The 12,336-nt window shown below is 49.1% G+C and overlaps 1 protein-coding gene across 3 annotated transcripts in view; it reads right to left on the minus strand.

Annotated features, from left to right (window-relative positions):
* Nucleotides 1–12,336, minus strand: part of PASD1 (PAS domain containing repressor 1) — a 90,533-nt gene that overhangs the window by 15,197 nt on the left and 63,000 nt on the right. For all 3 annotated transcript variants that reach the window (XM_027822579.3, XM_037909758.2, XM_043521956.1), the window contains 6 exons: nucleotides 12,115–12,262; nucleotides 9,828–9,909; nucleotides 6,716–6,839; nucleotides 4,058–4,167; nucleotides 3,348–3,434; nucleotides 2,006–2,164 (listed from right to left, as the gene is read on the minus strand). In XM_027822579.3, the coding sequence (XP_027678380.2) occupies nucleotides 2,006–2,164; nucleotides 3,348–3,434; nucleotides 4,058–4,167; nucleotides 6,716–6,839; nucleotides 9,828–9,909; nucleotides 12,115–12,262 (710 nt within the window). The remainder of the gene's footprint in view (nucleotides 1–2,005; nucleotides 2,165–3,347; nucleotides 3,435–4,057; nucleotides 4,168–6,715; nucleotides 6,840–9,827; nucleotides 9,910–12,114; nucleotides 12,263–12,336) is intronic.

The following is a 12,336-nucleotide window of genomic DNA, read 5'->3' on the forward strand; positions in this document are numbered from 1 at the left end:
GAACCTACTGGTGCCAACTACCATAATTATTGGAATAGCCACTAGATGGTGCGTAATCTTTAGCCACAAATGCACTATCTATCTGTGGTACTTAAGTGACATACAACAGTTGAAGGTAGCATGAAACAACAACGTTCTCACAGTCTCCTTTGTTCCCACTGCGCATGTTGGGCTGTGTGGGTTGTTGCTTTAATCTTCTCCCTTCCTTCTTTCTCTCTACTCTTTCCCCTCTGCAATCCTATACCCCAATTCCTGGCAACCTGGCCCTGTATATTTCACATTAGGGTATATAACAATCACACCCAGGGAGAGAATGCTCAGGCCTCGATTGTACTGTGTTAGATGGGCCCCAGTGTCTCCAACTCATACGCTGTGTCAGTCAACACACATAAAGCAGCTGCAACAGAATCATAAAATACAATAAGATAGTGAACTGTGAATAGCAGAAAATCAAATGTTCGCTTGTGCCCAAATAGTTAGGTGGAATCCATGGCCACCCCAACCCTATTAACCCTGTCAGTTTTAGGTGGAAATCTGCTATTGAGTTTCTGCAGTCTTACCCCATCGTTAAAACTCCAAGCTCTTCCTGAGTAGGTGACTTTTTATTAGACATAAACGTTGGGAATTTTTTGATCTGGTACAATTACCAATTTGATATTTAAACAACAGGGAAGCAAGAACCTCCAGCCCTGCTGCTACAAACACTAAACCGTCCTTTCTTTCAGGAATGATCACGGTTCAGCAGTTCAGGAGTTTAGGAATACATTGCTGACAGGATTAATTTCTCATTTTTTTCCTTGTGGCAGGAGATAAAACACCCCACTGGGCTCTTTTCCTACCAGTCTAGGATGTCCTGACGCTTAAGATAAAATCAAATGATACTTTGGGCCCAGGGAATCAGACATGGGGGCAGGCAGTGATGAGCTGCCAAAATCTTAACTGGTTCCCTCCTCACCCCACGAGGGGATTGTGGACTGCCCCCACCCCCCGGGACTCCTGCCCCATCCAACTCCCCACGTTCCTTGACACCCCCACCCCAGGACCCCTGCCCCATCCACCCCCCTCCCCTGTCCCCTGACTGCCCCCAGAACCGGGCAGGAGGGTCTTGTGGGCCACCGTAGTGGGTGCCCACCGCACCCCGCCCCTCAGAGCCAGAGGGACCTGCCGGGGGGCGAGGTGGGGAGTCCCAGCAGTGCTTACCTGGGGCAGCTCCCAGGAAGCATCCGGCAGGTCCCTCTGGCTCCTAGGGGCAGAGTAGCGTAGCTAGTGGGGGAGCAGGGGGAGCGGCCGCTCCCCCCACTGATCACATGAAAAGTGGTGCCTTAGGTGCTGACTCCCTGGGGGCTCTGGGGCTGGAGCACCCACGGGGAAAATTTGGTGAGTGCAGAGCCCCCACCGGCAGCTCCCCGCCCCTCGCCCGGCCCCAGCTCACCTCTGTTCCGCCTCCACCCCGAACGCGCCGCCCCGCTCTGCTTCTCTGCCCCCTGTGGTTCCCCTGCGCGCCCCCACCCCGGGTTACCTGCTGCGGCATGGGCGGCCCTCCTCACACCCCCCCGCCCCAGCTCACCTCCGCCTCCCAGGGCCTGAGTGCGAAGCCACCGCCTGCTTCTCAGCCTGCCCCAGCTTCCTGCATGAACAGCTGATTTGCGGGAAACCGGGGGGTGGGGGGGGCGGAGAAGCAGAGCAGGGCGGTGCATTCAGGGGAGGAGGCGGAGGCGAAGCGGAGTGGAGGTGAGCTGACATGGGGCCGGGCGAGGAGCTGCCGGTGGGTGCTCTGCACCCACCAAATTTTCCCCGTGGCTGCTCCAGCCCCGGAGCACCCACGGAGGTAGTGCCTAAGGCGCCACTTTTGGCCGGTTGTTAAATTTAGAAGCCCTTTTAGAACCGGCTGTCCACAACCGGTTCTAAAAGGCCTTCTAAATTTAACAACCAGTTCCAGTGAACCGGTGAGAACTGGCTCCAGCTCACCACTGGGGGCGGGGGACACTGGAACAGATTCATATACCTGCAGATTGGAATCTTGCACTAGTTGGAGCTGCTCTTTGATAACATGGAGTTCTTCTTGCTGTGTCTTGATGTCAGCTTGCAGTATGCGAGTCCTCTCCTCCAGCTGTTCTTTTAGTTGATGCATCATCCCTAACTGGGCTGGGAAGTGGTACACTGGCTGCGGAGAACAGAAAACACTTCACACTTAGCCTCTAGCTGGATGGACTAATATTGCTGCTGACCGTAGAAAAGCGAATGCTCTCATGCAGGACAGACTGCTCCTCAAAATATGGGAATCTGCCCCCATGGAAAAGATGACTATACTGAAAAATTACACGCTGGACACTGGTAAGCCAATGCATCACTGCGTTACTAAATCTCCCACTGGTGTTACTCCACCGAGCATAGATGTGGAGTAACCCAGTGGTGAATCAGATTTTGGTTATCTTTCTTTACTTGTATTGAATTAGGAATTAGGTGAATTAGGAAGCTGTCTACTCTTCCTATCAAACTTTGCATCCCTAGGTTTATTGGTTATTATTACTTTGCTCCATTTCTTCCTTGCAAAACAGAATGGCGAAATGGCAGGAGCTTGCTATGAGCCTTATACTATGGAAGGCACCTTACTCTAAAAATTATTCTGAATGGGCTACAGGCCCGATGCAGCTCCCAGAAAAGTCAATGGAAATACTGAGCCCTAAATAAGACCTCAGTCATGAGCCACCTTATACACATGCAAGGAGTAAGGGGCTTTAAGGTGCCCCCGACACCCCTGTGCAGCTACCCACATCAGCAGCCTGTGTGCAGGGTCAGGAGCTGATGAGCCGTTCCTCCCTCTAGAGCGAAGGTGGAAACAGGGCCCAGGTTGTGACTCTCTGAGTCACAATTTGGTCCCTGGGCTGCTCCTGGGGCAGTGCAAGTACACAATGCCCCTTACTCAGGGGAATCCCAGGATCTAGTCCTGAGTGAGCCAGAGAAGAAGAAGGGATGCAAATGGTGGAACTAGGAGCACGTCAAATTCTTGTTTCTGAGCCAAGTAGCTTGCTAACGCTAGTATCATTCATATCACAGAGCATTCAGGAACCGTCATCGGAGGGGCCTGCCTGCATGTGCTTCTCTGATGGGCCGCTCGATGGCACAGACACAGAAAAAATAACCTGGGAGAATGCTGTTGCTGGAACCAGAACAAAGGTCCCCCGCTCTCAGAACTGGTGCAGCCAGCAATGAGGTAAAGCATGGCTAACTCAAGCCAGCTGAGTCTCTTGGGCAATGATTTCAGACTTCCCCTTCTGCTACAATAATGTTACCATCTGCTGGTCATGCAAGAGCTAACATGATCTTAACAAAACCAAACCACATACCGTCACAGGTTGCTGCGAGGGAATTGCTGGCTGGCCCACCTGGTGCAGAGTGAGATGTTCAGCGGGTGCCTGAGGAGTTACTGTTGCCTGGGGAAGAGAACAACGGTTTGGTTTAGACCACAGCGCACCTGACGTGAGGGCCAAGAGAGTTACTGAGTGCCAGATCTACTGCAGGAGCAAATGTGTTACCCCGAGGGGCTCCTGCTGTCAAGGCATCAGCGCTGGCCAGACACAAGGGAAGACGTTCTCACGTGGCCTGTGGACACCCCATTTTCCCTGGCTGAATTCCTCGCATTTCAGAGATCTTTCACTTCCTTCGTGTACCACACTTTTACCATCTGAGAGACGGCTCCATGTGGGGCTGCAATAAGCGACCGACTGACAGTTTTACCAATTGAAACAGGTGCCGACCAGTCACCTGGGGACAGAGCGAGCCCTCAGGTAACTCCTCTGGAGTCAGCACAGCTGGACGGATGAATCTGGCCTCTTCCAGATGAAACCCTCTTCACCCATACAAACCCTGAGAAAACTGGGCTTCGCCTGGATCTGGGCAAGCAAAAATCAACTCCAGGCACCACGAGATCAGGGTGTAAGTCTGCAGTGTCCCCTCCCCAAAAACCCACACACGAAACCCACCACCACCGAAATCACTGTCTCCCTTTCAGTGCTAAGTGCATGCTAGAAAGGCCATCGGTCGCAGGGTTATCTACCTGTGCGCTCCCACTTGAGGCCAGCCTCAGCGATGCCTTCTCCTGCTGACCCATTGGCACTGATTGCCTGGTGGGAGTGCTGGCCTCCGTGTGCCGCATGGATGAGGTGGCTGCAAAAGAGAAGTTCCTTTTAGACAAAGTAACGGCATGAGGCCATCAGACGTGCTCGCCTATTCTAATGGAACCCAGAGGAGTGGAGGCGTGGCAGCTACCTAGCGCCCCAAGACACTGCTGGACCTCACAAAAATATCTGCTCTAACAATTGCCTAAACGTGGCAAAGAAAGCAAGAGGGTAGCAATTAATGACCATGCACAGCCCATGAGTCATGCCAAGCTGAACTGCTGCCCAGACCTGCTTACCCATCATCTACCCTTCTCCTTCTGGGCAGGGTGGCCCATTTCTGGTAATAATTTCAACATTCTCTCTAGGGTGTTTCTCCAGATGAGCCACACCACATGAGCCCTACAGAGATACACAAGCTTCCCCACGAGAGCATGAAGCCAGACCACCTCTGCACTGAAACCCACTCTGAATATTCCACCGCACGAACAGGGCCACTGGGCTTGTTTTCAATACCCCAGTGCATTATATGCATGTAACATCCCTGTGAGTCCTCGTCCTTAGCCCAAATGTGACAAGGTGAGATCCCAGCCACGTCGCTCTTCATGTCAGGAGGCCAGTCTCCCAGATCTTCCTGGGCACTGATTTGCCTCCATTCAGACATTAAATGTCTGACCAGGTTAGATTTGCACATGCGGCCTCTGCAGTACTTAGCCCTCAAACTAAGACAGTAATGATGAGCTGAGCAGACAGACGGGCAGTTTCTACTGAAATGGATAAAACGGATGCATTTTTTAAGGGCATTCAAGGAAAGGTCACATTAAACTCCAGTATCTTGTTGCTCCAGCTATGACTATCTAGTCTGATTCTCAGTAGGAAGGCTAAAAAGCTACACATTTCCCCCCTAAACTTCCCCACATCGTCACCCCTGGAGCAGCAGTAGCATCGGGGGTGCTAAGGGCTGACAGCTGTCGGGGCTTTAACCAGTGTGACCTACTCCTGCCCTGAGCAGGGAGTAAACGACACAGCTATTAAAATGCCAGCACTGGTCTACTACCCTCGAGCGCCCACAGTTGCTACAGTGCCCAGCGGAACTGTACCAGTGGGGAAGTTTAGGGGCAAATGTCTAGTGTAGACACATCCTGGGCTGGTCCCTCCCACCCCCTTCTCTGACCCAGCCACGTTTGGGATCAGAGCCTTCTCCTCGCACAACCTTCCCCTATCTCTGCACTCACTGGCTCTCGTCCCGTTCCCAATCACAGCCCAAACCCCACCTGCCTGGCTGCACAGACGACGTATATTTCCAATGCGCCTGCCGCTGCAGTATCTAGGCGTCTTCGCAGGACACAGGAGGACCACCAAGAAGGCCAAAACTCTCTGCCTCCTCCCTCGATTAACCCCTCACAAGCACTGGCCTCTTGGGCTTTGTCTTCACAGCTTAAAAAAGCTTTTACAGCGAGATAACCAACGTGGGTTAGCGACCCCGCTGTAAAATCCCAGTGGAGGCGAGGCGCTATACCGCTGTGAGGAGCGAGGCAAGGCCCGTGCTAAACTCCCGCCCAGGCTTGGCCCCGCCTATGGTAAAACTGCAGGTGCCTTGTCTGCATTCTGCTTTCACAGCAGGGCGACTAATCCGCGGTAGCTGTCCTTTGGTAAAAACACACCGTTTCTTTGTCAGCGAAGACACAGCCGTGGCAGCGACCTTCACTAACCCCGGCAGCTTTGCCGTGGTTCAGCTGCTGGGAAGGGCTGGTGCATTCAGAGGCCAAGCGTGGTCCCATCCTGGTGCTCGGGGAACCCCAAAGATGCCAAAGGGGTCTACTCTGGGTTCAGACGGGTGTGACAGATATAAACTAGCCACCCGGCAGACTGTCCCCTCACACAGTTTTTTAGGACTCTCAAATGAGACGTCAAGAATTATAACATTCAAAAACCCGTCGGAGAACACTTCAGTCTCTCTCATCACTCGATTACAGACCTCAAAGTGGCAATATTACAACAACAAACCTTCAGAAACAGACTCCAACGAGAGACTGCTGAATTGGAATTAATTTGCAAACTGGATACAATTAACTCAGGCTTGAATAAAGACTGGGAGTGGATGGGTCATTACACAAAGTAAAACTATTTCCCCTTGTTTATTTCCCCTCCTACTATTCTTGTCAACTGCTGGAAATGGCCCACCTTGATTATCACTACAAAAGGTTCCCCCCTCCCTCTCCTGCTGGTAATAGCTCACCTTTGCTGATCACTCTGGTTACAGTGTGTCTGGTAACACCCATTGTTTCATGTTCTGTGTGTATATAAAATCTCCCCACTGTATTTTCCACTGCATGCATCCAATGAAGTGAGCTGTAGCTCACGAAAGCTTATGCTCAAATAAATTGGTTAGTCTCTAAGGTGCCACAAGGCCTCCTTTTCTTTTTGCGGATACAGACTAACACGGCTGCTATTCTGAAACCTGTCAATATAGTTTAAAACTTCCAACCGAGATTTGAGGTGTAGGGATTTTTTAAAGCGGCTCCAAGCTTTTGCCAATATGTTAGTACAGCACCTCGCCTTTGCTGGGATCTGTCGATGCTGACTAGGATACGTACATGCAGAGTCGGAGAGTGCCGTGTGCGAAGATCGCCGGGAGCTAGGAGAGGATACAGACACTCTTTCCCTGCCGGTTTCTTGGTTGTTTGCACATTGCCTGATGTCTATGTAACTATTGTGACTCTGCAGTGAATAAAACACAGACAGCAACATCCTTAGCAGCACAAAAGCAACATCAGCTTGAACCCCCTTGAATCTTGATCGTGGCTCTTTCTCCGACAAAAACGGTCTTTGGTTCTTAAAGGGCCACAGCTGCAGCTACAATATTAATTTGGGTGATTGGAAACAACCAGCAGCTTGCCCCAAAAGAGACCCTTAGATAGCTCCTTAGGGTATGTCTGCACTGCACCTGAGGTGCAGATGTAGCAGCCCGGTCTTCAGCATGGACCAGCAAGGAGAGTGCACGCCCAGGACAGCGCTGAAGCCCGTGTTGCTGCACCGATATTGTTATTTTTAGCGGTGGTCACGCAGGTACGCCCACCTGTGCTACAATCCTGCCTTGGAGGCCGTAAGCACTAGCCCTGGAAGCTCATTGGAGAGGTGACCCTCAGACGCTCACCTAGCCATCTTCCCGAGTGACAGCTGGGCTCGTCGTTGGGTGAACCTGCTGCCTGCGCCTGGCATAACACCTGCATGGGCACTCACGGTTTCCTGCCTCTGCCTTCCCGGGACCCCGGACCTGTCTCAGGCTTTGGGATGAGGCCGGCTGCTATCACACGGACCCATCCCAAGCTCCTGGAGGCGATAGCAATGGACTCCACAGTTATGGCACCACGTCTTCTTCCTGGAGCCTAGCTTCAACGTACACCCTTCTGAGCCTTGCGAGATGCACCACAGGAAGGCGACACTCCCCCACCCTCAGCCCAGCCTCCAGTGTGGCAAAGCCATCGCATCACAGAGGGAAATTCCTCACCAGCCCCCTGGCTGGAGATCTGCCTAATACTGTGTGTGTGAGGGCAGGTGCAGCGTGGCTTCATGGCTAAGATGCTGGCTGGGAACTCAGGAGATCCAGGTTCAACTCCCACCTCCATCACACACTGTCTGGGTAACCTCGGTATCGCCCACCACGTCAACTGGAGACAGCACTCCCTCTGGTTTGTTGAAACTGTATATGCTTAGAGGCAGGGACTGTCTCTTCCCAGGTGTATCTACAGTGCCTGGCACAACGGGGCCTCCAGACATCACTGTAATATAGATAGCGACTAATAATAATACTCGGTGCCTGTCTATGGCACCTCAACCTCCAGTTGGACCCCATACACTAAGCCAATGCCTGTGAGAATCAGCACGGGGAGGGGGAAGGAGGCGGCTGGATGGGAAGGGCAACACGTCACCCCAACCCTCTTTACACACTCCCCTCCTGCATTACAGCTGTCCTCTCGCACTGATTGCCAATTGATTGGTGTATAAATAGAAGCGCGCTTTTATAATTAGCTTCCTTCTGCCCAATTTCTCCAGGGATGTCCCAGCTCATTGGCTCGGACACGCTGGGCAGTGACTGGGGAATGAGCGAGTGAACGTGGCAGGAGGAACCGGCTGGCTGGAAAAGGGAAACATTTCATTTGTTGCAGATGTGGTGGGAGGGGGCTGGGAGGAGATACAGACCAATTTTGGGGGATATCGGCCGCAGCCTGATTAGCTTGTATAACCAATGCCAGGTGGCGAGTGTCTGCTTAAGCTGAGATCCCTGCTCTCCTTACCCATGTGAGTAGTCACACTGACTCCAATGGAGCTACTCTAGCAAGTAAGGGCAGTGGGTCTGGCAAAATATTTGGAGAGGGGACTGGCCTAATCCCTGCCCCCTACACAATCATGACAGGAGCCCGAGGTCTTACACGAACAAGCCACCCAGCACACTGTTTACGTACACTGAGGGCAAAACAGCCCTCCTCTCATGCAACAGGATGGCCAAGCCAGTCACGTTCCCCACACTGTTTGCCAGCCTTCCACACCCATCCAGGGAGCTAATCATGCTAACCTCGCACCCCTCCTCCTCCTCCTCTCCCTCCAATGGGAGAGACAGAGCTGCTTGTCCTTTTTTCATCCCTCCTGCCACCCGAGGCCAGCCAGGTCCAGTTCAAGGTCTGGGTAGTAATGTCTTGGCAATCAACAGGGATGGGAAAGAAAAGGCAGGAAAGCAGTGCCCTGGCAGGTCAGTGAGAGCTGTTTGCTAGAATGAGTCTTTGCCTGAATGCAACAGAGGCTCTTTAAGACAGCAAACTTTCCAAAATACACCATGGTCTGTAACCAGTCTAACTCACGTACACACACATACTCAGCAATCAGCTCCACCGTGCCCAAGCAGTCTGCCATGTAAGGATCACAGTGTATTAAAGATTTATTATTATATAATCAGCCCCTCTGCACCTCCCTCGAACTGGCTTCTCTAAAGTAATGTCTGAAGAGCTAGAAAGCTAGTGGATTGATAACCCCAAACGATTACCAAACGAGACACTTGAAATGACTTTGACTTTCCAATGTCTTGTTTTGAAGCTATTTGGTGGATATATTTAAACGAAACTGAAATGACCCTGTTAACTGAGCATGAGTGACGATGCCTGATTGATCCAAACAATGGAAATTATCGCTATGATCACAGCTCTGCCCAACCTTGCAAACATGGATGAGACCTGAAAACAGAAATCAATAAATCATGCTTTTCCCTTCACTTCCCATCTTTGTCTGATTACCCAGGGTGAGTCAGCATAAAAGCGGCAAACACTGTGGTACTGATCTGTAGTCAGTGCCTTGTATGTCGGTGGTCCTGAGAGTTAGTATATCATTTACTATCTAATAAACTTCATTCTTCTCTCTGTAAAATAGCGTCTTTTCTTCTGCTGAACTGAGGTGGCTTAAGATATAATTTGAGTAAAGGTCTCAGAGAGAGCAGGAGATCTGACCTAGCAGTTTAATAACGATGCAATTATTGAGTTTGCACTGTTATAAACGTGCTATTTTAGTGCAAAGCAGTGTGGAAATCCTCCTGGTGGGTTTGAAAGATAAAGAACTAGACGGTTTGGAGGTGAGTAAAGGGAAAAAGGGAAGGTGTAGACCGTATGTATTTCTAACATGAATGAGTTCCTTTTATTCGCTCCCTTCAGCATGCACTACCTTCAAAGAAGAAGATGCCAGTTCGATTGATGACTCCTCAAGGCCAAGATCTCTCCTTCTTTCTGCTCGAACCTCTGCATAACTACATTGGGGGAAAAAGAGAGATTTAGAACACAATTCTTATTGCCTACTGGAAGTAAAAAAGAGGCTGTGAAATAAAAACGACGACTGCTTCCTTAATGACAGCTAAGCTGACATACAGTTCTCTGAGGACCTCTTATTTTGTACCTCCAGCTTTGTACACACAGTTGTTCGTGGGCAAAAGGTACAGTATTCCACACTCTAATTGCTGATTTACAGGTGCACATGTACCATTTGCACATGCAAAACTGCAGAGCAGATGCAAGAAGCGGCACACATAATCTGGGGCACCGACTGAGACGCTCATTTATAAATTCTGGCCCTAAATGTCTGACAGCAAAACAATACTCAAAGCAAAGCTCTGTGACTGTGTTTCTTCATGAACAGCAGGGAAAAAGAGCCTCTTCATCCTTACCACAATTCCCTTCACAGAGGAACTCCCCATTCTCCACAGCCTGTCAGAGAAACAGTCCTGATGCAGGTGAGTGGTAGCAGGAGGTACACACCGCTTCCAGCCTGTAGCCAATTTCTTGTGTGTCTTAATAACAGTGGCACAGTCGCTCAATGGGACTCAAGCTACTCCCCGGGGAGCTTTGCCTGAAGAAGGCCTGCATGGCTGTGACCCCTGTTTTTGTAACTGAACAGTATCACACTTGCACGGGAACCTTCCTCTCAGTCATGGGGTGGCACATTTTCAAAGCATGCAGCCATCACCACAGATTGGAATACAAATCTACCTACCGACTTCAATGGAAGCTGTGCATGTGGAATGATGGTAAGTGATGAGCCAAATTTAAAGCCCATTGAGTCCCCTGGAGAATGTGCCTCAGAGTAAGCTCTCTTGCAGCTCTTACTAACTGTCTCTTAAATAATAAAACATTAATGATTTATAAGACCTGAGATTTAACTATGAGAGTTCTTAAAATCCAGGAGATATTTCAGAGACTCTCCAGTATGTATATGGCATGCGGGCAAGGGTACAGTGTTAGAACTAAGGCTGGGGTAAGATTCTAAGGTGGGGTGAATGAGCACAGATCCATTAAGAAGTCAATTGGGAGTTGCCCATTTACACCACTTCAGAATCTGGCCCCTTAGCCACCAATTTCCTTTATTTCATCTTTCAAATCCAAGGTTCTATTAATTTTTCTATTTTACTAAGTAAAATGTATGTTCAACCTGAACTATTTGATGTGTGTCTAGGACTTTATTTAGGATGTGCATGTACCAGAGACAGAGACAGAAATATATGTTCACTCACACTCCATAAGGCCGGAACCTTAGGTGACAGAAAGGTCTAAAAATTTCCCAAAACAAGGCAGAATCAACAAGCCTCAAGATATGTAATTACCGTCATGAATGCATTCAAATTAAAACAGCTCTCAGGGTGTGGTTTATACCAGCATATAAAATTCTACCCACATATGCCCACTTATTAGGATACGATGCTCTTAAGGTTGTATTTCAAAATATGTAAACAGAACGACTGGTTACTAATGGGCTTTTCTCCAAATATTTGATAGTCTCAAACAGGGAAGACAAGGATAAATTCACATTTTTACTAAAATTAGCTGACCAAACTGGTATGTCATTTCTTTTTAAAACCCTCCTCTAAATCCATTCTAAGTACACACTCAGTCTTGTTTGAACCAGCAATGGAAATTTACCACTGACACAGATGGAAGCAGATTCCAACCCAATAACTGTGTATCACAAACCTCCAAAATTAGAACAAGACTGTACAAGATTTATAGCACATTTAATGCCATGAGTACAACAGAACCACCACTAGGGGGTGTCATATGCTAATTTTTACAGTTCATAAACGGCTATCTCCAAGTAACAACTATCTAAAGTTGTGATCAAAAAGGTTTGTAAGAAGTGTATGGATGCATTGACATCCATAAAGCATTCTGGTTATGAACAGCTTTAAGTTTTTGATGGATCTGTGTCATGGCTAAGGACAGAAGTGGAACGTAATATACTCAGCCAAATGTTGCTTCCAGGCTTTTTGGCTTGGTTGCCAAAAAGCGAGTAATGAAAACATTAAAAACAATTTCCAAGTTCTCACCGATAATAATTTTATGTAACTATGTATCATCACAGTGAGTCGAATCACACCACAAATATTTGGCTAACACAAAAAGAATGGAAAAATGGAATAGATGAGCACACTGATGAACAGAAAGTGTTCCGCACATATTCCTACCTCACTACAAGGTGTGTACAAACAATGAACTCAGGTTTGGAGTTCCATTGATGGTACGTGATGTAATAGTGCGTTTGCAACCATATCCATTGCTGGCCTTTGGTCAAGAATCTGTAGTAACAGGACTTTCCTTTTCCAAATTGCATCACTGTTAAACGAAAAGAAACAATTTGGTTAATAACAGTTACAGTCTGATTGTGACTGAGATTAGAAGAATAGCTC

This window comes from Chelonia mydas, chromosome 9 (assembly GCF_015237465.2).
Source record: "Chelonia mydas isolate rCheMyd1 chromosome 9, rCheMyd1.pri.v2, whole genome shotgun sequence".
NCBI classification, from domain to species: domain Eukaryota; kingdom Metazoa; phylum Chordata; order Testudines; family Cheloniidae; genus Chelonia; species Chelonia mydas.